The sequence below is a fragment of the Sminthopsis crassicaudata genome, chromosome X (genome assembly GCF_048593235.1).
Source record: "Sminthopsis crassicaudata isolate SCR6 chromosome X, ASM4859323v1, whole genome shotgun sequence".
NCBI classification, from domain to species: Eukaryota; Metazoa; Chordata; class Mammalia; order Dasyuromorphia; family Dasyuridae; genus Sminthopsis; species Sminthopsis crassicaudata.
In genome coordinates this window covers 32,713,256-32,737,729 of record NC_133623.1, presented here as the reverse complement: position 1 = coordinate 32,737,729, position 24,474 = coordinate 32,713,256, and the positions used below count along the sequence as shown (strand labels likewise).

The 24,474-nt window shown below is 38.5% G+C and overlaps 1 protein-coding gene across 1 annotated transcript; it reads left to right on the top strand.

The window, feature by feature from the left end:
- The first annotated feature begins 38 nt into the window (after nt 1-38).
- On the top strand, nt 39-24,474 carry TMEM185A (transmembrane protein 185A). Its single transcript, XM_074278336.1, is given in 9 exon segments — nt 39-230; nt 9,755-9,814; nt 9,976-10,152; nt 11,707-11,914; nt 17,265-17,312; nt 17,314-17,349; nt 20,796-20,972; nt 21,721-21,844; nt 23,502-24,474. Coding segments are annotated over 9 exon segments (1,113 nt in total). The 5' UTR covers nt 39-192; the 3' UTR covers nt 23,747-24,474.

The window sequence follows — 24,474 nt, the reverse complement described above, 5'->3', positions numbered from 1 at the left end:
GGGGGAAGAGGAGGCGGCCTCTCGAGCCTCGGGAGGAGGAGAAGGGGGAGGAGGAGGAGGAGGCTGAGGCATAGGAGGAAAGACACGGACCCGGAGCAACGGCGGGACGGGTAGCACCATGAATCCGTTGTGACGCCCGACTGGAGCGGTGTCGGGGAAGAAGGAGAGGAGTGAGCAGCGAAGTTCTTCGCCATGAACCTGAGGGGCCTCTTTCAGGACTTTAACCCAAGGTGAGGCCGCGCAGCGCCCCCCGGGAAGTAAAGGGCCAGGGACACCGGGAGGGAAGAAGCTGGAGATGGGGGGAAGCGGCGAGAACGGCTTTGGGGGGAACCGGGAACGAGATCCCGGGGCTCGATCTGTGGGCCCCTCTGCTTTCGCTTCCCCTATTTAAAGGTCCTTCCCTGGAAACGACCCCTATTCCCCTTCATTTTCTCCTCCCCTGACAATACCATCAATTCCCCTGACCCTCATAGGCCAAACGTTGAATGTCTGCTTTCAACTTGTTTGTCAGTTTATACACACGGACATACAGACACACACTGCCAACAGATCGCTTCCACGCCTTTCCCCCCACCCCCCCTTCATTGTTTTCACCACTTCCTTCTCGTTGTCTTGTTCTTTCCTTCTCTCACCCCCTCTGCCCTCCAGGGCTCGGCATCAAACCTCTTTCATTTCTCTCACCCTTGTGTTACCACCCTGCTCTTTCACCTCTTGATTTTTCAACCCTATCCTTTGATCTCCCTTCATTTTTCTTTGCTTTCTTTATCTTGCTGCATTTGTATCTGGAAGCCAGCCTGGAATTGATGGCAAGATACACTGGTACTTGCCTTACATAGCATCTTTTAATGAGAAACTTAGAATTTTCCACCTTCTTACTTCAATATGCTGTTTGGTAGGGGTTGCTAGAGCCTTCCCTCTGATTACTTCCCATTTACACTGTCTGTGTGATTGTGTATGTGTGTAAAACGTATGTATACATTTGTTTGAATCTTGTCCCCCTCATTAAATTGTTTGCCTTTTGAGAGGAGACTAATTTTGCCTCTTGTTGGACCCCAGAGCTTAACTTGACACATAGCATGGGCTTAATAAATGTTTCTTGACTGACTGAAGTAAGAACTAGGTTCCTCATTTTAGATAACTGAGACAGAGAAGTCATAATTTTCCTCATCACATTAGTAATGAACCAAACTTCCTTTATACAGCAGTGCCTCTGTGGAAGCTGCTCTCCATAATCTAGACAAAAGTCCTGTTGCAAGCAAAAGGCCATTGGAAGTTTTGTTACACAGAGATAGATGGCTTGCTTTGTAGTAGATTGTGAGAAGAGAGAATGTATATATGCTATGTGTGTGTGTTATAGAAATGGGCTGCATCATCGTTAGCCTCCTAGGTAGGTCATACGAGGATCACAGGACTTTTTCAAAGCTTCAGAAACGACTTTTGCACTACTAGGAAAGCAGCTAAGAGCTGGGGTTGATCCCCATTCATTCATTCATTTACCAAATTCGTTAAGTGCCTGATGTTTGCAGAACATGGTACTAAAGGAGAGGGGAAGATCACCCAAAGTCTAAATAAAACATAGGTTTCTGTCTAAGTGGATCTACCAAAGTGTTCTGTGGGGGGTGGTGGAACTGGTATACATTACACGCTAAGTGCATTAGAGAATTTCAAAACAATAAAAGGGATTAGGGAGGACCTCTTGGAGAAGGTGATGTTTAAGTTGGGCTTTAAAGGATAAAGTTAGAAATGTAAGATAAGAAAGGGCGGAGGGAGTGGCTCTCCAGATTTAAGGAATTCTGTGAACTGAGGTGGAGATGAGGTGGAAAACTGCATATGATGCCTAAAGAAAAGTAAAATGAAGTTATGATAGGATTGTGGGGGCCAATGAATGCTAGAAAAAAAAAGGAATTTGACTCTGATTTGATAAGCACTTTTTAAAAATCCACTCAGGATGTTTGAGGAGTGGTGTGATAAGATGTATGGAGACAAATAAAAGAATTTTGGTAATATAAAGAATTGATTGAAGATGTACAATTAGAAAGGAAGGCCAAAAAGTAATGAGTTTCTTTAGTAGAGATGAGAACACTAATTAAAAACTGAGCTCCTGGTACATTGGACAGAACACTAGTTCTGGAGTGGAGGATCTAAATTCAGATCCTCTGTTATCTTGAACAAATCACTTAATCTCTCCCCAGACCCAGGTTTCCTTCCCTATCAGTAAAATGAGGGACTTGGAACTGATAAACTCCTGGTAGGTGGGGGGTGGGGGTGCAGCAGGGAACCTAGCATTCTGCTGTAGAGCTTAGGAACCTGCTTTGGGCCTGGGGCCACTCCTCTGTTTGTCTTATCTATCAGTATTGGGAGGTGGATCTCTCACCAGAAATGTGACTGTGATTGTATAGCACTTCCTTGTCAAAAAGTGTTCCAAATTCACTGGACAATAATCCACCAATTGAGAATTCAAAAGGAATTGGAAGTAATTATCTATGGCATAACACTGGATTGGGAAGTCAGATGACCCTGGGTTCAGATCCTTGCCTCTGTGTGACCTGGGATCTACATGATCTCCAAGGTCCCTTCTACCTTCCAATCTATGATCTTCTGACTAAAGGGATTGACAAGGAGAACTTTGCTGCTGCAGCTACAGAAATATTAGTTGGAGGGTTTGTTTTTTATTTGAAACATTTTGGGTATGTTGACTTTTTTTGAAATCAGTATAAGAAAATTTCATATCTCCAAATACAGATATGCCAATCGTACACTTAGTAATTATTTTAATTCTACTACCAGCTATAGATTCTTGAAAACTTTAACTGTTGTGGCATAGTCTTAACTTTCATATTATATTTTTGTATTAGCATACTTTGAATTCATTAAGAATGAACTGTGTTATAGAGAGTCCATTATTTTTTTCCTTTTGAAACATAAGACAGTTGATTGGTAATGTTAACAAATCAGTTTAGTGGGATTAAAAGGTATAGAAAGGTTGTAATCAGCATGATCAAAAGAGTTTGGGCAATAGACTTGCCTTTTAAACATCCTTTCCTCCTTGTTGTGCTATGAAGGGTCCTTCGGACACATACTAGGTGCTTTTCAACAAACATTAGGCCCCAAACATAGTTGGCCCCAACTATGTTTCAGGTGTAGTGAAAAGAGTTCTGGGCCTTAAATAAGGAAGACTTCAGTAAACTGCCATCAAGATATAGTAGCACAGTGACAAGTTACTTAACCTCAGACAATTCCTCAGGAACCCATTCTATGATTCAGTAGTTCCCAGCTGGTGGGTAAGGATATGTCAGGCATTGTTCTAGGTATAGAAAGATGAAAAACCACACACATACCTTGCGTTTTCCCACAGGTAACTTACTTTATAATGCTGAATTAGGGAGAAAGCTTGTGCTGTAAAGCCTGGGGTCCCTGCCTTATTTTGCTCCGTTTTTAAAAGGCACTCTACATGTAATCAAAAGAATATGGGGATATCAGATTGTTTGCTGTCTTGGGGAGAGGAAACAATTTAGATCTCAAAATTTTAGAAAACATGGGGGTGTTAAAATTGTCTTTACATGTAATTGGAAAAAATAACATACTCATTACATAAAAAGGAGAATATTTCATTCTGTTTTTTTTTTTTTTTAATTTGCCATTGATGATAATTGAGTCACCCTTTGGAATGTGATTGTAAAACAACAGCATTTGCTTAGATCAGGGATTCTTAACCAGGATTCCATGTACTTAAAAAAAAAAAGATAGCAGTATTTCTGTATGGTTGGTTTCCTTTGTAAATCCAGGCATTTGATTTGATTTTACATTTGGAGAAGAGGTCTATAGGTTTCTCCAGACTGATGTCCCAAGGGATCCATGACTCCCAAAAAGGTTAAGAACCTGCGAATAAGATGATCAATAAAACCCCTCATGGCTCCAGGATACTAAGACACGTAGTAGTATCATGCTCCACACAGAATCCTACAATCTAGGAGCCTTTAGGGGAAACCCCCTGCTGTTATTTTTACTGCTAGTTCCATGAAGTCCTGAAACATGGGTATCCCACACCCATTCCTCTCTATCAGAAACAAATTGTCATTATATTGCACAGGAGAGGCCCAAAGCTGAGACAGGTTCCTAAACTCAACAGGAGACCCAAATCGTCTCAGCCTTCTGACTGGAATAGTGTTCTCTCTTTCCCCCACCCTCCCATGCTGTAGTAGTAGAAGTGACCAGGATGTTTTTTCAGGTTAGGCCTGATAGTGATTTCCCAGCACTCAAATGGGCAGGCTGAGTTACCAGGTAACAGCTGTGAGCCTATTTCTAGCATCATGAAATTCTTTTCACAATTACTCGTAGCAAGTTAAGACCTGCTGAATCAGATATGTTGGCTTCATCAACAGTCATTACCTGCTTGAGTGAGGCTTTCTGATGACTGGGGCACCTTAGTCATAGGATTTCTAAACTTCAGTTCAGAGTCGCTGCTGCTTTCCTTTTATCCATGGTGTCAGTGTAACTACTTTTGCCCTTAACTAGAATTATGGAAGCTGGAGATTCCGAACTGCTTCAGAGATACTGCAAGGGGATAAAAAAAGGCTACCCAATATCTGTGGCCTAAGAGCCATCTTTGGGACTTGTGAAGCTTCAGACTCTAAGGTAGAATCAAGATCTTGGCATCCTTTTTTTTTTTTTTTTTTTTTTTTTTTTAAGAGTTCAGGGTCAGCATCTTTCTGGCATGGATTGTTAAAAGAAGTTGAAGGGGAAGGGGCCTAGGAAAGAAGAGAGGAAAGGAGAGGACAGGACTCATCAGCTAGTCCTTTTAAAAATTCAGTATGTTACATCTTTTAAAGCCACATCAATAAAGCCATGGCAGTATAAATGAATAGCAGCGGGATGACAGTTGAACGTTAATAGGTGTCATCAAAATATTTATATTTCTAATGGGTGATGTTTTTTAAATGGTGTAGCTAGAATTAAATTGCTATAAATGTCATCATTTTTTCCATGACTGGTTGTAAAAAGATTTTTGAGAGGATTGAGTTACAAATCATTAGATCTCTTCTATCCCTCCACATTTTGCTACTGAGGATGGCAAATAGACATCTTAAACTCAACCTGTCCAAAAGTTAATGGACATAAAAATGGAGTTAATTGCCCAAGGTCCCTGAGGTGGTAAGTGACACAGCTGGATTATGAAATTCGACTTTCTTGTCATTGCAGCCCACTGCCAAACCTGCCCCCTTCCCTTCCCTATCCCTAACATTAGGAGTGGATCAGAATGGAAGAATCTAGAGGAAACCCAAGGAGGTTTCGTGCTCTACATTTTGTAAGTTTTAATTACATGTTGAATCTGTGTGGGTAAGCAGTGGCTGAGTCGCTCAGTAAAATTAATTTGGAGGAATTGTAATATAAAGCTTATTGAATAAATGGGCCTCTGTCATCTACTTATTGAGCATCTACTGCTGTAAACATCAGCACCTACTATGAACCCGACTCTGGGGATACAAAAGGTAGTCCCTGCCCTTTTAATGAGGGAGATAACAAGTAAACCAATAGGTACCAACAAGCGGTAGACAGGATAAATTGGAAATAATTAACAGCAGGAAGGCACTAGAATTGATGGAGGTTGGAAAAGACTTCATGGAGAAGCTGGGATTTTAATTGTTACTTGAAGAAAGCCAGGGAAGGAAGTAGGTGAAGGTGAGGCTGGAGAACAATGGTGGGAGCTGAGAGATGAAGTGGCAAGGAACAGCCAGGAGAATGGTATCACTGGAGCAAAGTAAGGTATAAGGTATAATAAGGTAGGGGGAGCCTAGGTTATGAAGGACTTTGAACTGTTAGAGGATTTTGTATTTGCTCTTGGAGGCAATAATTTTGGTTTGGGTGTTGTGCTTTAGGAACCTAAATCACTTTAGTGACTGAATAGAGGCCTGCTCCGGAGGGCAGCCTTGTTAGAAGACATGGAATTGACAGGTTTGGGCAACAGATTGGATATGGGGGTGGGTCAGGGGGAGAGTGTGAGGAGTGGAGGAAGCTAGATGGTGCAGTGGCTAGAGTTAGGAAGATTCCTTTAAAGATCTGGCCTCAGATATTAACTAGCCATGCGACCCTGGCAAGTCACTTCATGTTATTTGCCTCAGTTTTCTCATCTGTAAAATGGCAAACCGCTCCAGCATCTCTGCCAGGAAAATCCCAAATGGGGTCACAAAGAGGCAGATGTGACTGAAAGACTACTGAATAACAACAAATATCTACCATTGAAATCTGAGTATTTGAAGTATTCAGAAACTTTTGCAATGTTTTGCAAATATCTGAGGAGCTGTCATGTGAAAAAGAGATGGGGCTTTTTGTGCTTGGCCTCAGAGATCAAACCCAGGGTCAGTGGTGGTTTCTTTTGATGAAGGTATATCCTTCCAGAGCCACATTGTAGTGATTGCTCATTTGCCTCATTGCATTCAGCTGGGTAGTTTGGCTTGCTCTATGCATTTATGTGCAGGCATTCTGGGCCATAGTTTTTCTCTTGCTGGTGATTTCATTGGATTTCGTCTTCTGGATTGCTATCCTTCCCACATCACAGCTACCCTTATGGTATCTAGTTTGGTAAAGATAGGGAGGTAATTTTCTCCGGCCCCCTTTCAATTTGAAATTCTTCTAATTAGATTTGCAAGATTCAAGGCAAGGAGATTCTTACCAGCCACAAAATCTCCCTGGCCGGGAGCCCATTCTTGCTATATTTTAAGCTGTGATTCAGAAATCCAAATCCTGTTTTCAGATACCATCTTCTTAGCCAGCTGTTCATTTGGTTGAGGGATCACTCCTTCCTTACTCTTGCATGTGGTGTTTTTTTCCTCTCTCTCTCTCGTCCCAAGCCGTCTATAAAAAGCCAAGTCTTCCTTATAACAACCTTAGTGATATTTCACTGCTGTCAACCTGATCGCTTCTAGAAATTAATTCAGAAGCAAGTAACCACATTATGTCATAAGGAACTTTCATTTTAGGAGGTGCTTTGATTGGAGCCTAGACTCTGCAGGCAAAAAACCACACACAGATGAAAGTACATAAATCCAAATGACTGTTGGCCTTTAAAGAAGTCCCCCTGGGACACTGGGTATACACTTAATTCAGTGATGCTGGCACTGCTCAAAACCTTTTTGAAAATCTTCTTTGGAAATAACCCCGAGCCTGGGTAGGAAACCGTAAAGGCAGCCTAAGCAGAGTAGTTTTACTTTTCTCAAATGTAAGCATACCTGAACTCTTAAAAAGTGAGTGTACAGGTAGCAGGGGCAAAGATGTCTCTAAATTCCCTGAAGTAGCTTTCCTAGTCTAAAAGCTTGGCATTTTCATTTGCCATAAATGGACACGGGAAGAGCAGCAATATATGTGACATTGGGACTTAAGAAATATTCAACAGATCAAATCAAAACCCTGAATTAAATTCCAGAACCACCTTTGCTCCAAATGGTAATTCAGAGTATGTGCTCCTTAATCTGGGCCATTTGTTTGTTACTCTGCTCAGAGTACTGATAAAAATATTTCCATTTTGTTAATAAATGTCAGTCATTGTGTTTGTTTCTTAATATTTAATTCAGTTCTACAGATTGTCTTTTTATTCTATCAACTCTCATGGTCTAGTCATATCATGAACCACATGAATTTTGTTTTTATGCTATAGTTTAATTCCGAGTTGTCATCCTCACTAAGAACCTGCTGAACTAGAAAAAAGTATCATTGGGAAAGGTTTATAGAAGTAAATAAAAAAATGCACTGACAACAGAGATGATGTTAATTTGTGGTTTTCTACATCAGTATGTCTCCTACACGGATCCTTTTATATTTGCATTTAACACCAGTGATTTGATATTCTTCCTCATTAGTGCAGTAATACATATTACTATATAGTATGTAATACACTTTTGCATCTGGAATTAAACTAGTTGAAATTTCTATTCAAAGACTTTGTTTACTGTTCACAAAGCTCTGCTTGGTGTCAAGAATAGAAATGTCCTAAATAAGACAATTTATTGTAGAAAATGTATTATCAAGCCTAGGAAGTTCCTAAGAAGAATCTTAGTATCTAGAGGTAATGTATAAGTTTATTGTTGCATGCAAATTCTCAAATCCTCACAAGGAACAAAGAATATTTAAAAATACGAAGGAAAACTACAGGCAGAAGTGTAGAGTGAAGCAAGTAAATAGTATCTATGTACCAACTACAAGTAAGTAAAGGAAAGTAAGCTGGGTTCGGGGGCCTCCAAATTAGATTCAGCACGACAAAAGCAGTGCCCCCTGTGTTTTTAACAAAGGATCAGGTTACACAAAACAGTAGGGATAGGGTTAGGAACTGGACCTGGGATTTCATTGGTAGATGGAACTCCTAGGTCAAGGAACTTCTCTCCCAATGCTGGGCAGTACCTTCTCTGCCCCTCAGAGCTTTAGAGAGTTGGCTGAAACACCAAGAAATTGGTGCCGAGATTTCCCCAGAGTCACACAGCCAGGATGTGTCAAGAGAGAGATGGGAAGCCCCCTCCCTCCCTTCTCCCAGCTCTCTTCTAGCATCAAGGAAGTCTGATCGGGGCAGAGTATGGCAGAGGGACACAGGTTGTACATAGTAAGTATGCTGGTTTGTCTATGTCTGTTGACTGTATTAAAACAAAATGTATTGGTTTTAAAAATGCAAGGGGAAAGAGAAGTATTTGTTGTGTTCTTTCCCCTCTCTCCCCCTACCCCCCGAATTCTGCTTGAGATAGGAGTCGCGGAAAGAAGACTACTCTTTCCTGGAAGAGGTCTTGAGAACAGGTGGAAGAGCTTTTATAGTTTGACCAAGGTTCTGTTGGCTTCCTAAAACATATTGATTACGGGCTGTTTCTTCCTCTGGCTCTTTTTATCTTTTCAGTCTATTCACTTATGAAAAGAAAGAGCCAAGAAGTAAAGACCTGAGGAGAGAGCTCCATCTATGTTTCTGCCAAGCAGAAGCCTTATAATGATGATTAGATAGCTTTACAGATCACTTTCTCCACATCAGCTCAAAGAGTAAGTTAGCTCCATTTTATACAGCAGGAAGCTGAAACTCAGAAAGGTGAATGGATTTATCCCAATTACATAAATACACAGTAGGCATCACATCTAGGATTCGAATCCAGGACCTGAGCCCAAAGTTTAATACTATTACCGCCTGGGGATGATGGGGAATGTAGATTGTTTTTTAGTTTGGGGGTGAAATTAAAGCCCTTTTTGCAATTTTATTGGCAAGCCTTAGATTTAAAAGTCATAGGAAATGTCATAGCTTCTGACTGAATCTGATTCTGCAGGAATTTTTTGTGCTTGGAGAAAATCCCTTATAATGACTATACCTTATAGGTCCAGGACTTGTTGAGACCTCTTTTTAGAATTAAAGTATTATATGATTCTTTTTGCTAAGTCTTTGTTATTACTTCTGTTGTGAAAAATTTCTATTACAAATAATTAAAGTCAGGATGATTAAATGAAACTCTTAAGATTCTGATGGGGGGATTTATTTGTAGTCTTATTATATGTCCCTTCAAATACCTCATTAAAATTGTATGTAAATATTTTCAAGACATCAAGAGGGGCATATTTTAATTACTTTATGTGAGTTTTGAGTATTATGTACATACATGTTTAATGTTAGTTTATGAACATGGCTTTTGCTTAGTATTTTTCTTTTGCAAAAGTTTTAAGCAGAGTTTAATTGATGCCTTTTGTTTTTACATCCTGGTCATTTGTGACTGTGCCCATGACCCCCTTCCACTCCCAGTGAATCTTCCCTTTTAACAAAGAAAAGAAACTTAAGCAAAACCAATCTCCACAGCCCCGGGTAAGAATATTTTTATGTTTCAAGGAACCTAAGTTTTTGTCTCTTATGATGTTAATTAATCATGCTTTGCTTTTTGCTATAGATTTTGATATAAAAGAATTCTTTTCAATTGTTCTCTCTTCCCCTGCCCCTTTTTTATTTTTATTTTTTATTTTTATTAGTAAGTTCCTCATCTATGCTTGCCTGCTGCTGTTTTCCGTGCTGCTGGCCCTTCGGCTAGATGGTATTATTCAGTGGAGTTATTGGGCTGTCTTTGCTCCAATATGGCTGTGGAAATTAATGGTCATCGTTGGCGCCTCAGTTGGAACCGGAGTCTGGGCACGTAACCCCCAGTATCGGTAAGATTGCTTTATCAGAGAGAGTGTATGATTAGATTTCGATCAAGTTTAGCAGAGATAAATGCATGTCATAGATACGTGAATGATTTTTCAATTTAGTAAGAAATCCTTTTTATATATGTAAATATAATGGGTGCTGATAAGGTTGTGCTGTAAAAGTATATCATGTGAGTTCTTCTTTCTTCACATAAGATAGCAAGCTGCATTTTTAAAAATACTTTTTCTGATACAGAGCATGTGACTTATAGAGGGGAAAAACGGGAGAGTCATCTGAGCATAAACCTGGAGTGTTGTGTTTTTTTTTTCTATTTTTTGAATCATAGAGTAATAGAATGTTGCGGCTGAAATGGATCTTAGACATCTTCTAGTTAAATCCTCCCATCTTGCAGGTGAGAAAACTGAGGCCTAGAGGGATGAAATGGCTGAGCCAGGGCTAGAACCCGGGCCTCTTGCCTCTCAGTCCAGTGCTGTTCCACTACACTGAACTGCCTCTGCTGTTTTCTTGTTTATTTTTTTGGTAAAGTGAGAGTGATTCATTCTACTTGCTTATTAACTTCACAAAGGTTTTAGAAATAATACTTTCTAAGCAGTTCTCAACTCAGGAGAGAGCAGCCTTTGTAAATTACCTACTTTTCCCTTCTCTCCACCCCCTCCCTGGTACTTGCTCAATTTTTCTAGAGAAATTAGAGCCTTTTAAATTGTATTAGAATAGATTGTCATTTGCAGAGTTTCTCATTTATTGATAAATGCACTGTGGCACAGTGAAAAGACTGCCGGATTTCAAGTCAGGGAATCCAAGTTCCCATCGCAACTCTGCCAACAACTGCTGCCACCTGTCTAACTGAGCAAATCACTTGACCTCTCCAGGCCTCAGTTTCTCCCTCTACCACTTGTGGTAATTGGGCTTCTAAGGTCCTTCCAGCTCTAAAACTCTGATTCTGAGGTACCAAAAAGGGTATGAGGCTGTGGTAATAACTAACTAAATAAATACAAAGAAAATTAATAATAAGTAAGTAAATAAATGAATGAATGAATTTCCAGGGGAAAGAAAGTTAGACACTTGAATTTCAAGTCCTATGCAGAAATATTGATGGCAGCATTTAAACCTGGTCAGGATTATCACCTTTCATCTTCTGGAGCTGTTGCTAGCACGAGATTCCCAGGACAGTGAAGCAAATGGTGGCACTTTACTTACTAATATTCTTATGTTCTCCCCTGTGAAATCACAACCCTAGACACCCCCCCCCCCAAAAAAAAAAAAAATTACAAATCGTATAACGAGCGAAGTTCCAAGGGGCCACAGCCTAGTTGGTTTGTGTGAGCTATCATTTGATTACATGTGGGGGGTGGTTCCTTTACATTTTTCACATTCTGTTGAAGAAACTTAGTTTATTTACATCTTTTATACTTTCCTTCATATCGATACAATGTTTGGTACTGTTTTGCAAATAAGTCTCAAAGCATTCTAAATTGCTCAGAATACTTATTTCTAACTGAAATTTGAACTTAGATATTTGGTGTTTTCTTTTTTCTTCCCCTCATGATCGTTTTTAGAGCAGAAGGAGAAACCTGTGTGGAGTTTAAAGCCATGTTAATTGCCGTGGGCATCCACCTGCTCCTGTTGATGTTTGAGGTTCTGGTCTGTGACAGGATTGAGAGGGGAAGCCATTTCTGGCTTCTGGTCTTCATGCCGCTGTTCTTTGTCTCCCCAGTATCTGTTGCAGCCTGTGTGTGGGGATTCCGACATGACAGGTCACTTGAGGTAAAATTTCATGAACTGAAAGTAGACATTTTACAGTAAAACTTTTGGTGACATTTTATCATGAATTTCCTTCCAATCATTTTAGTGTATTTTTGAGAGAGAGAGAGAGAGAGAGAGAGAGAGAGAGAGAGAGAGAGAGAGAGAGAGAGAGAACACAAGAAAATGGCAATAATAGTATCCTTTTCTTACCATTTAAAAAAAGTATAAAGTAATAAAATGATCCAATAGGAAATTATGCAGATTTTCATATCTAAAAGTTGTTTATGTGATCTTACCTCTAACATTTTAAAATATTTTATAATCATCAAATTGACTAAGTTTCTATTAGTCCTTCTGAACTTCTTTCTTGACTATGGAAAGAATAAGCAGTGGAGAAAAACTTTCACATGAGCCTAGCACCCCCACAGTGATAGAAAGCCCTGCTACTACCTATCAGACAAGTGTTTCTTTAGCCTCTGCTTGAAGGCCTCTGATGAGGAGAAACCCACTACCTTCTGATAACCATATAAGGCAGTCTATTCCACTTTTAGATAACTCTGATTGTTAGGAAATTTTTTTCTAAATCTTTCTCTTCCCCTTGGTTCCACATTGCTCCTCATTCTGAAGCCGAGAAAGTATAACTCTTGGGTGTACCAGTTCTTCAGGTACTTAGAAACAGCTGTCATACCTTGGCCTACCCCCCCCCCATCTCCTTTTCTCTAGGTTAAACTTCCTCATTCTCTTCATCCAGTCCTTTGTTGGTAGGGTCTTTATAAAGGCTTTTCACTATCCCGCTTGCATTTTCTGGGTGCTCTCAAGCTTATATCTGTCTTTTTCTAAAATGTGGTGCTCTAAACCGAACAAAGTACTTTAGCTGTGGTCTGGACGAGGCAAAGTATAGCATAAATTTCACTTCCATATTTTTTTGCAGCTGTGTCTTTCTTAGTGCCTTCTAAGATTACAGGAGCTTTCCCCCTCCCCATATCACATCAACGCTTTGAGCTTTTAGACCATCGTTCTTCCTTCCCCTTTTTTCAAAGCTAGAGAGAAACCTTTCTACAATTCTCTTATTTTGTCGGGTTATTTTTTAAGCCAAGTATGACACTTCATATTTGTCTTTAATTAATGTCAACTTACTAGATGTAGCCAAAATATTTTAACATGCTCAGATCTTTTTGGATCTTGATGCTGTCATCCAATATGTTAACTAACTGGCTAACTTTGTGTTAGGTAGCATATTTTTTTAATCTGCAGATAAATCTTTATCCAAGTCATTGATAAAAATGATAAATAGGGCTGAGCACAGATCCCTGGGCCAAGTTGATGATAAACCATTAATGACCATTCTTGCCATTTGGCCAGTCACCAGAGCCACCAAACATAAGCTGTCTTTAGCCCACATTTCCTCATCTTGTCCACAAGAAAAGCTCGAGTCTTTGTCAAATGCTTTGCTTGTTTTTGAGTAAACTGTAACAACAGCATTCCCCAATCATTCACTGGTCTAATAATGCTGTCTGAGGAGCAAATTAGGGTATCCTAGAATGACCTATTCTCGTTGAAACCCTTCTGGCTCTTTGTGATCACTGTTTCCTTTTTGAGAAACTGTTGCCTAAGCATCCTTTTGAATAATATGTTTTAGAGTTTAGCCAAAAATTGAAGTCAAGCTCATTGGCCTATGGTCTGCAGACTTGAAATGAATTTTTTTTTTTTTTTTTTTTTTTTTTTTTTGCTGAGGCAGTTGGGGTTAAGTGACTTGCTCAGGGTCATACAGCTAGGAAGTATTAAGTGTCTGAGGGAGAATTTGAACTCAGGTCCTCCTGACTTCAGGGCTGGTGCTCTCTATTCACTGCGCCACCTAGCTGTCCCTGAAATGAAAATTTTTGAGAAAATAAAGTAATCAAACAAATGCTAGCTGAGTTGCACATTGAACAATTATTCCTAACTATAGAGTTAAAGAAAAACCTTTTCAGAGCCACTGTCTTGGCAGCCCTATCTACTAGAAGGGAAAACATGGCCAAACCTGCCTACCTCTTAGCTCATGTGTTTGCCTTATTCCTGCCTATCATATTATTTGTAATATTAGAATGAGGCTTTCATAAAAAAAGCATCACTGTGTGTTCTGAGAGAGTGGCTTGTTAGCTAGACATAGAGAAGACCAGGTGCTTGTAAAGTTCCTTTATCACCATTTTATCATGTTTCATCTTCTGATAGTTGATTGTACTAGCAACTGTTCTGCCTGGTGGCCAGAACTCTCACCAAACTAGAGAAGCACATGCTAAGGACTCCTTTATTTGGAATGGCAGCATTCATTTTCTTCATGGTATATTCTGGATTAATCATCTCCCTCCAAAAACAAGCAAACAAACAACATATGAACTTCTTTTCCTAATGTATAAACCTAACAAGATACAAGAAACTAAACACTGTACCATTAGCAATGCAAGGTTTATACCTTCACTTCTTTGTACATTAAAGTCTTTCTTGAGTTTTGTCATAGAAGATTTAGAGACAAAAGCCTTCGGTTAAACTTTCTGCATTCTAATCAGAATGCCTTAACAACCATTCTGATTTGGTCTGTTATCAGCTCATGTTATCCATCCTCCTCATCGCTCCTCAAGGCAGCCCTTTTCAGTCCTACATAATTGATTCTCTGTCTTACTCCCAACAGGAGGTAGTCCAAAGTTATTCTCCTTCCTCCTCAAACCCCTTTCGCTTTGCACAGTTCTACCTTGCCAGTTTACCTTTTGACATTTGAAACTGGATGTCCCAAGGATATCTTAAATTCAGCACATCTAAAACTGAACTCATTATCTTTCCCCCAAGCCCTCCCCTCTGCCTAAGGGAAGGGACCACAATCCTTTCAGTGTCCAAGTTCCCGGATTTCTCGCTCTCCCTCATGTCCAATCAAATTTTAACATCTTTCTCAGCATCTCTCAAGTCTCAGCAAATGCCTTCTCTCCACTCTAACTTAATTCAGACATTCATCATCCTTCATCTGAACTACTACATTAACCACCTTATTGGTCTCCTTATCCCAACTTTCTTCACTGCAGTCCATCCTATATACACTGTTGCCAAAGTTATGTTCCTTAAGCACAGATCTGACCTATTCATTCCATTCCACTGGTTTCCTATTGTCTTTAGGATGAAAGGTGAAGGCCTCTCTTTGGCTTTTAAAGGCCTATATAACCTGGTTCCACTATACCTTTGCAGCCTCATTGAACATTATACTTCCCCCTCCCTCCAGCCAAACTGACTCCTGTCTAGTTTTTCACACATGATATATACTTTCTTCCATGATTGTGCCTTCATACTGAATGCCTTTTTGCATCCACCTCATAGAGTTCCTTTTCCTTCACAACAAAACTTAGGTATCATCTGCATGGAGCTTTTCCTAATCTACTTGTACCCTCCCTCCAAACCTACCTTATACTTAATGTATTTGTTCACTTTATAGTTAAGCTTTCTTTACTTCCATATATTTATTTGCTATCTCCCTCTTTAAAATGTAAGTTCATTGCAAATAGGGGTTGTTTGACTTTTTTTTTCTAAGTTACAGAGCCTTTCACATAATAGGTATTTCATAAATGCCTTTTGATTTGTTGAGAATGGCTAGGCTAGAAAAAAGAAAAACATGAAAGACAGTTGAGATTCTAAATATATGACCAGCCATTTTATCTCTATAATAATGTAGCTTAGAGTCTATGTAGTCTGTTAGCATGATTCGCTAAATTTATCTTTTTAAAGTACTGCCAAATATTTGTATGAGAATGTGCAATATCACTGATTGTACTTTTTTTTTTTTTTTAAGTTTCTAGATGCTTTAGGTTTATGCTTTTGGTTGTTTGGGGGTTAGGGACGAGGAGATTTCTGCACTTGAGATTTCATGGCAGTGAGGGAGGGGTGAAGGAGATTCCTTCCAGTCATGCAGGATAATTGGCTGCTATTGGGAGAGTTGCCTAGGGCACTAAGAGGTCACCTAGTATGAATCAGAGGTAGGACTTGGACTTAGAGCTTCCTGCTTGAAGGCTAGCCCTCTAAGCTATCATATGATCTTGCTTCTCTTTCATTATATGAACCTTTTCAAAATGCAAACTGTACTTGAAGCTCCTCAGTTTTTGATTGTCTAGATAAATATTTCACTAGATTGTAATCCTCATCAATTTGGATACTCCCTGTGTGGTGGAGAGTACAGCCCGTCCATGCCTCTTCTTTTTCATTTTTTGTGCATATCACCTTTTAAATTGAAGGTTTTTCTTTCTTTTTTTGTTTGAGGCAATTGGGGTTAAGTGACTTGCCCAGGATCACACAGCTAGGAAGTGTTAAGTGTCTGAGACCAGTTTTGAAGTCCTTCTGACTTCAGGACTAGTGCTCTACCTACTGCAGTAACTAGCTGCCCCCTAAACTGAAGATTTACATATTGAGGGCGTGCACACTACTGAAAGCCTTTCTCTAAATCGCCAAACATTAGACGTGATGTTCTTAAGCTGCCCATATTATATACATTATACTTTGTCATGTGAAATATCACCCTCTTTCTCCTGTCCTGCGTGTTATGGAAGGTAGCGGCTGTACCACTTTCATTGTGTCTTTTTAAAGAAAAATACAATTAGAGCAAAACTTGAAAAATATGCTCTAGTGAGTACTTCTCAACCTCTCATCCTGGGATCTCCACACAGACTCATGCACATATGTGTACATCTTTATCCTATAGCTGTTGCATGAGCAGTCATGAAATTTCTGGAGCCGGGTTTTCTTCACTGTAGCATCATGTCCGAGGAGACATAGAAGAGAAGATTGATAGTTATCATGACTTGGATTTTCTAGACAGAGTATCCTCATGGCCTAGGTTCTGACTTCACCTCCTGCCCATTTTATCCCAGAGAACATTGATCTCAGACCACCTACTGAAAATGCATTCCCTCAATTTCCTCTCTTCAACTAAATTAAGTGATATGGTGTATTCATACGGTCTATAGCTCCCAGCCCAGGGAATAAGATATATTCTGAAACATATATTCCAAGCAATGGGGGTAATTTGCAGTATAGAATTGTGTGTCAAATGGAGATACAATAGCACTGTGCCACCTCTCGGCTTCCAAGTAAGGTGATAAGGAGAATGACAGTGTCCGAGAGAGCGAGTGAATGAGTAAGCAGGAGCAAGTGATAATTCTACCCATCTTATTGCCCTCTATCCTGGCTCTCCATTAACTCTGATAATCAGGACTTAACTCTTGCTCGGAATTGATGAACCCCTTTGGGTAATATGTCACTACAGTTTGCCATCTTGATTTGGTAGTATGCTAACTTAAAAACAGCAGTGTTTTCCAGCCTTGTTGTAAATTACTATTTTTCTTCTCCATTTCTTAGTTTAGAGATCCTGTGCTCCGTCAACATTCTTCAGTTTATATTCATCGCTCTTAAGACTGGACAAGATCATCCATTGGCCCTGGCTAGTATGTACCTTGTCTTTCTCTCTCTTTGGTAATTGCTTTTTAAACTCTTAATGGATATAACAGTTTACTTATAAATTCCTATTTGGTTAGTCAAAGGGAAGGAAGCCAAAGAGGAAAAATGAGTCACAACCAGCATGAGTAAAGGTGAGTTTTTACAGGCTTCATTTAAATTCTTTGGTGTTGAATCTCTTATTGGAAGCCATTACTGAGGACCACTTTATATCTGCAGCCACATCTAGATGCTCTTTGTGTGAAAGCAAATATTAAGGTTTAGGACCTGTCAGGTCATGAATGATACAGAAACCATGATAACATAGACCCTAGTCTCAAACAAAAGTGACTAGTGATTCAGAATTATTTGTGTGAAGCATCAAATTTTCAATTTCTTCCTCATTTTTTCTTTTTTTAATTTTAATTTTTACCAGTTATATGTAAAAACAATATTTTTGAGCAGTTACCCATGTACATTCATTTTTTTCCCCATATTTTCTTATGAATATTATTGGAAGAGAAAAATCAGAACAAAAGGAAAAAATTATGAGGGAAAAAAAAAGAAATGAGCATAGCTTGTGTTGATTTACATTCAATCTCCATAGTTTTATCTCTGGATGCAGATGGCATTTTCCATCCATTATTGGGATTGCCTTAGATCACTAAATCGTTGAGAAGAACCAAGTGTGTCCTAGTTGATCATTGCACAATCTTGCTGTTGCTGTGTATAGTGTATTCCCTCCTTCTGTTTGTTTCAACATCAGTGTGTGTAAATCTTTCCAGGCCTTTCTAAACTCTGCTTGTTCATTTTTTTATAGAACAGTAATATTCTGTTACCTTCATATACCACAACTTGTTCAGACATTCCCCACTTGATCGGCATCTATCTCCTCATTTTCCAAATCTCTACCACACCTAAAGAACTGCTACAAACATTTTTGCATACAGGTCCTTTCCCCCTTTTTATGATCTCTTTGGAGTATAGACCCAGTAGGAGCACTGCTAGCTCAAAGGCTATATGCACAGTTTGACAGCCCTTTGGGCGTAGTTACAAATTGCTCTCTAGAATGGTTGGATTATTTCACAGGTCCACCAACAATGTATTAATGTCCCAGTTTTCCACATCCCCTCCAACGTTTATCATTATCTTTTCCTGTCATCTTGGCCAATCTAAGAAGTGTGAGATGGTACCTCAGAGTGGTTTTTAATTGTCTCTTCATATCCTTTGACCATTTATCAACTGAGGAATGACTTGTATTCTTATAAATCCAGTTTATTCTTTAGTCTGTGATCATGGACTTATTAGAGCTGGAAGGGACCTTAATTATTTATTTTAACCTCATTTTACAGTTGAGGAAACTGAGGCCCAGAGAGGAGAAGATACTTTTCTGTATTTATTTATATTTGTAATAAGAGGCAAAGCTCTAACATATGGTGCAGCTAGAAGTGGTTGGATAATCAGTTCTTGAGCATTTGTATACCTCAGCATCTGAAACAATGCTATACGATATGCCTAGGTAAAATTACAACAGTCAAAGGAGAATTCACATCTCTATCCTGGTTATATTCTCTTCCTTCTACTCTGGGTATATCTTATATCACATGCTGTCTCACCCATTTGTTTGTAAACTTGGGGGCAGGGACCATGTTTTTGCCTTTCTTTGTATCTCCATTGCTTACCATAATGCTGGGTACTAAGTAAGCACGTAAAAATTGTGTTGATTTATGATTACTATCAGTTTGATCTTAAGCAAGTCACTTTAAGTTCCCCAGGTCTCAGTTTCTTCATCTGTAAAAGAAGCAGGGGCAGACTAGGCAAGATGATTTCTAAGGTCCCTTCCAGTTCTCTTGCTGTGATCATAGGAAAGAGCAAGTAAGAGGGAAATAGTAATCATGTCTATTAACAACCCACACAAGAAAGGAATCAGTGACATGTCTGGATAAGGCAGTACCAAAACTGCGCAACAATTAACTCTCAAGAATAGAGGACAGGGGCAGCTAGTTGACGCAGTGGATAGAGCACCAGCCCTGAAGTCAGGAGGATCTGAGTTCAAATGTGGTCTTAGACACTTAACACTTCCTGGCTCTGTGACCCTGGGCAAATCACTTAACCCCAATTGCCTCAGCAAAAAAAAAAGAAAAGAAAAGAAAGAATAGAGGATAGTGTGTGTGTGTGTGTGTGTGTGTGTGTGTATTTTATATACATAAATATGTAAATTTCATTTACATAAATATATACATAAATATGCCTGCTTGAGGGAGTTAAGGAAAGAAAAGAGAACAGAAGAATAAGTACACAGCAGAAAACAAAAGAAAATCTATAAGGAAGCAAAGAAAAGATGGACAGTTCTCAAAACAATGTCTTCAATTATTATATAGGCTTTCTTAAAATGGAAATTTATTATTACATATTTTGAATCTTTCCTTATGTTCTGCTGTGCACGTGACAATATTTCTTTTTCTTTTTGTGTCTTTTTTCTTCTATCTTGTGTTTTGTTTCTTTTTTGCATTTAAGTTTTAAATAAATACATATATTTTTTTAAAAGAGCAGGGAAAGAATCAGTGAAGGCAAATGGTAGTCCTTTACTGGACCCCTGCTGTGTCGCTTCATGCCTTGGGCTGGTTAAATATTTGTTAGTAAGGTACATTTAACACAGTCTAAAACCAGACTCACCTCATCCTGAATTCATCATAAGGAGTAATATGTCCATTCTCATATCTTTTCAGAAAGTTCGTTTAAAGCAAGAAGGGTTTTAATCTTTTTTTGTTTGTGTTTCATGGACACAATAATATGCATGTGTATTTTTTGTTTTTTTTGTGTTTTTTTTGTTTGTTTGTTTGTTTTTTTTGTTGTGGTTTTTTTTGTTTTTGTTGTTGTTGTTGTTGTTGTTGTTTGCTGGGGCAATTGGGGTTAAGTGATTTGCCCAGAGTCACACAGCTAGGAAGTAAGTGTCTGAGACCACATTTGAACTCAGGTCCTCCTGACTTCAGGGCTGGTGTGCTACCCATTTAACCACCTAGATGCCTCACAATAATATTTTTCAATGCATAAAGTAAAATACAAGTAGATTACAAAAGAACCAATTAGATTGAAATACCAGCATCAGAATATTTTTGAAACTTCAGGTTGAGAAGCCCTGCAACCAGCAGAGATTCTGAAGTATAATTTCATGCACAAAGGCTGGAGAATATGAGGCCTGCAGGGATATTGCTTAGAAAAGAGCAGGTTTGAATTAGATCATGATGAAGTCTTCATTATATACATTCAGGAGATCATCTACCCAACTGACAAGGTTTTCATAATGATCCATATAGGAACACTACGAATGAGTAAAATTTGTGTTCCAAGTGCAAGTTGCCAGGTCTTTAACCCTGCTGATAACTTGGGCTTTTTCCCAAGGCCTGCCACAAAATGCCTAACCGATAAAGAGCTCTTTCCTTCTTTTTTTCTCCAGGTTGTTTGTGTGCCTCTGTGGATATTGATGTCCTTTTTGTGCCTAGTCGTGCTGTATTACATAGTTTGGTCTGTCTTATTCTTGCGCTCTATGGATGTGATTGCAGAACAAAGAAGAACACACATAACCATGGCCATCAGCTGGATGACGATTGTTGTGCCACTGCTTACATTTGAGGTAGTTTATTCCAGCGGTTTTTTAGCCAGCTGTTGTGATCCAGAAAGTCAGATGTCCTGTTTTCTGATGTCAGCCTATACAACTGGGAAAGCATTGTGCTTTTTTCTTGCTTTAATGCAAAGGCATCATTCACTTATGGGAATAAGAAAGCTACATTCCTGTGGGAAATGCTAAAAATTAAAACTTAAAATTTGGCAACTTCTGCTGAAGTGCTCCTCTCACGCCAGACCATAGTATGAAGGATGATCCTGAAGTCTCAGAAACTAGCTCAGTGAAGTGTTAAGCTCTGGCAGCTTCTACCAATCTGGAAAGGCTTTAAGTACTGACCCAAGTGCAGATTGTCTGTCTTTTATCTGAGGACCAACCTAGCTGAGTGCAGAAAGCCTCATCACCAAATGGTTGGCTAACAGGTGATGAATGTATTTGAATCATAGCGACTCATGACAACCTAATCCATTATGGCGACTCTGGATCTCCATCAGTGGACTAAATGTATGTGTGCTTTGATCACACCAGGTTCTTGAAATAAAAAAAAAAAAATAGTGGTTTTAGCTTTGTGTAGGCAGCCCAGAAATAGAAAAGTCAAAAAGGTGGATTTTTCTGAAAGGTAGAATTGAATGTCCCCTTCCCTGTCACACTCTATTAATAATGCTAGACTCAACATTGCTTAATAGATCTCTTGCTTCTGACTTCATCTGCCATTTTTAAATGTTTCTGAACAGATTATGTTGAAAACTTTTTCTTTTAGATTCTGCTAGTTCATAAACTGGATGGCCATAATACATTCTCATGTGTGCCTATATTTGTCCCACTTTGGCTTTCATTAATAACTCTAATGGCAACAACATTTGGACAGAAAGGAGGCAATCACTGTAAGTCAATATCATGGAAAATACTTAAGGATTTTAATTTTGACCAGCTGTTTTATACGACAACTTTTAACTGTTCTATTTAAGAAGAGAGGCAGCTTGACATAGTAGAGAGAGTCAACCTTAAAGTTCAAGTCCCACCTTTAACACGTATTGGCTGAATGACATTGAGCAGGCTCAGAACCCACCAACACTCCCAGATCCATCCGGCAGTGGAACCAAATTAAATTATAATTAGGAACAAATTGAACAAAATAAGTACAAAAATATAGATAGCATTTTATTTCCAAAAAAAAGTCAGGATGTAGGCCCCAGGAAACCTCATATAGGGACTAGTGGTCCCCACTTCTATTTGAATTTGACACCACTGATCTAGAAGGTGCTCGTCTGCACTGGTAGAGGAAATAGCCTCACCTTGAAGTTTCCTCCACCAATGAAATTACAAATTTTTTTTCTCTATTCATATTTAAATGGGCTATAACCTTGTGAGGAAAAAAATGGAGATTTCACGAATAAAGGACAAGACAAGTTCTTATTGGTGGATGGGAATTGGAAAAATGTTTTGTTAAGCCAGGAAACTTTAAAAAACAAAAAAAAAAGACTTTTAACTTTATTTTTTTGCATGCTACTTTGGGAACTGTATATGACTGAGATCTCCAAGATCATATATACAGTCCCATATCCCAGGGAGCATCATTGCCTGAGCCAGACACAGGTATCATACTAGAAGCTACCTAAGAGCAAGATGGAACTGACAGGGATTCACTGTTCTGGAGATTCCAGAACTTCCTTCAAGTAGCTCTGGATCCTTTTTTTTTTCTTTTAAATAGGTTTAAAGTTGTTTATTTAGGGCAGAAGTTCTTGCTCTGGAATCCATGAATTTATTTTCTCCTAAATGTTTTGATAACTGAATTTCAACATAATTGATTTACTCTGTAACTCTATTTTATTTTATTTTTTATTTATGTTTATTTATATTATTTTATTTATTTTATTCATTTCAAAATAGGATTCCAATAAAGGGGTGCATAGGCTTTTCCAAACTTCCTGGAGAGTCTCCTAACACCCAAAAGGCTAAGCCCCTGATACACAAGAAGAGTTTTAACTTCGTGTCTTGGATATTTAAATGCCTTGTATGGTCAGGTGTGAAATAAGACACATTAGAGAAATGCTTGTGTGTCTTGTGACTTGGAATTTAACAGATGAGGAAACTTCAAAGTGGGAAGTAGCATGCTCAGCATCCATCTCAGACTCTGTGAGAGGTGTTTCTGCTTAATTTTTTCAGGGACTGTACTCTGGGGGGTGAGGCTGGACCTATTGTGTCACAACTGAATGGAAAAGTTTTGGGTTTTTTTTTTTTTTTTTAATACAATTGGGAGCTACTTTCTAATAGAAACCTTTTGATTCATTTGAAAGAAATAATGCATCTTATTCTCATTCTGGAAAAATAATTAGAAGGAATCTTAGAAAAAAGACATTTCTACATACCTGAAGATAAAATAAATTCTTTATTAATCTTTGTGATCACATTCCTAATTTTCTATTAGAAAATCAAAAAATGCATAAATACCATTTTAGTAGACTCTACATCACTATAAACTTGTTTAAACAAAATGAATTTTCCTTGATCTAATTTTTAAAATTGAACTCTTCTTTTCAGGGTGGTTTGGAATTCGTAAAGATTTCTGTCAGTTTCTGCTTGAAATCTTCCCTTTTCTAAGAGAATATGGAAATATTTCATACGATCTACATCATGAAGACAGTGAAGAAACTGAAGAGACACCAGTTCCCGAACCTCCAAAAATTGCTCCTATGTTTCGAAAGAAGACTAGAGTAGTTATTACACAGAGTCCTGGAAAATATGTCCTTCCGCCTCCAAAATTAAACATAGACATGCCAGATTAAATTGAAATTCAGGAATCGGATGGACAGTATGTGGCATAAAAGATACACAAGACAAATGTCTTCTACATTACTTTACCTACATTCTAAACTGGAACTGGAAATAAGAGTCAAATCTTTTCATCTCATGCTTTAAATAAATATCACAGCCACTAGTAAACCATCAGTATGTAATATATAGATATTGATAGTTATTTTAATATATGTTTGTGTGTGAGTCTGACACTTAAAAAGTTTCTATCTGCAAGCTAAATGGATTTCTTAAGAGTGAACGATGGGGTACCCGCCTAGCTTTTCTTTAAATGCTACCATACCTTTCAAAAGTAGTCCTAGTCTCAGTGGTGAAACATAATCTACAACCAGCATAAATATTTCTCTATTCCACAACTTGTTTCAAAGCATCATATGCATTATTTTTAGTGTTCCTCCTGTTAAGATTTTCTTTGGGCATGCTCTTAGCCATCTTTAACGGTCTAACTGGTGAACCTTTTTAATGGAGTTACTCCATGCCTGTATAGTATTTATATGAACGTTTTAGCAATGTGTAATATATTCTGTTAAAATTCTAGTCTGTACATATAATTATATTATGTTAAAATATTTTTAAAAGCCTATATATGAAGATATATGTTCTATTACAAAAGAAATCCTTTCAAGTCTTTTAAAAATATTAATGTGTGTCTGTTGGGTGTGGGAACTTATTAAAAAGGTAGTTGACATGACCACAGAAA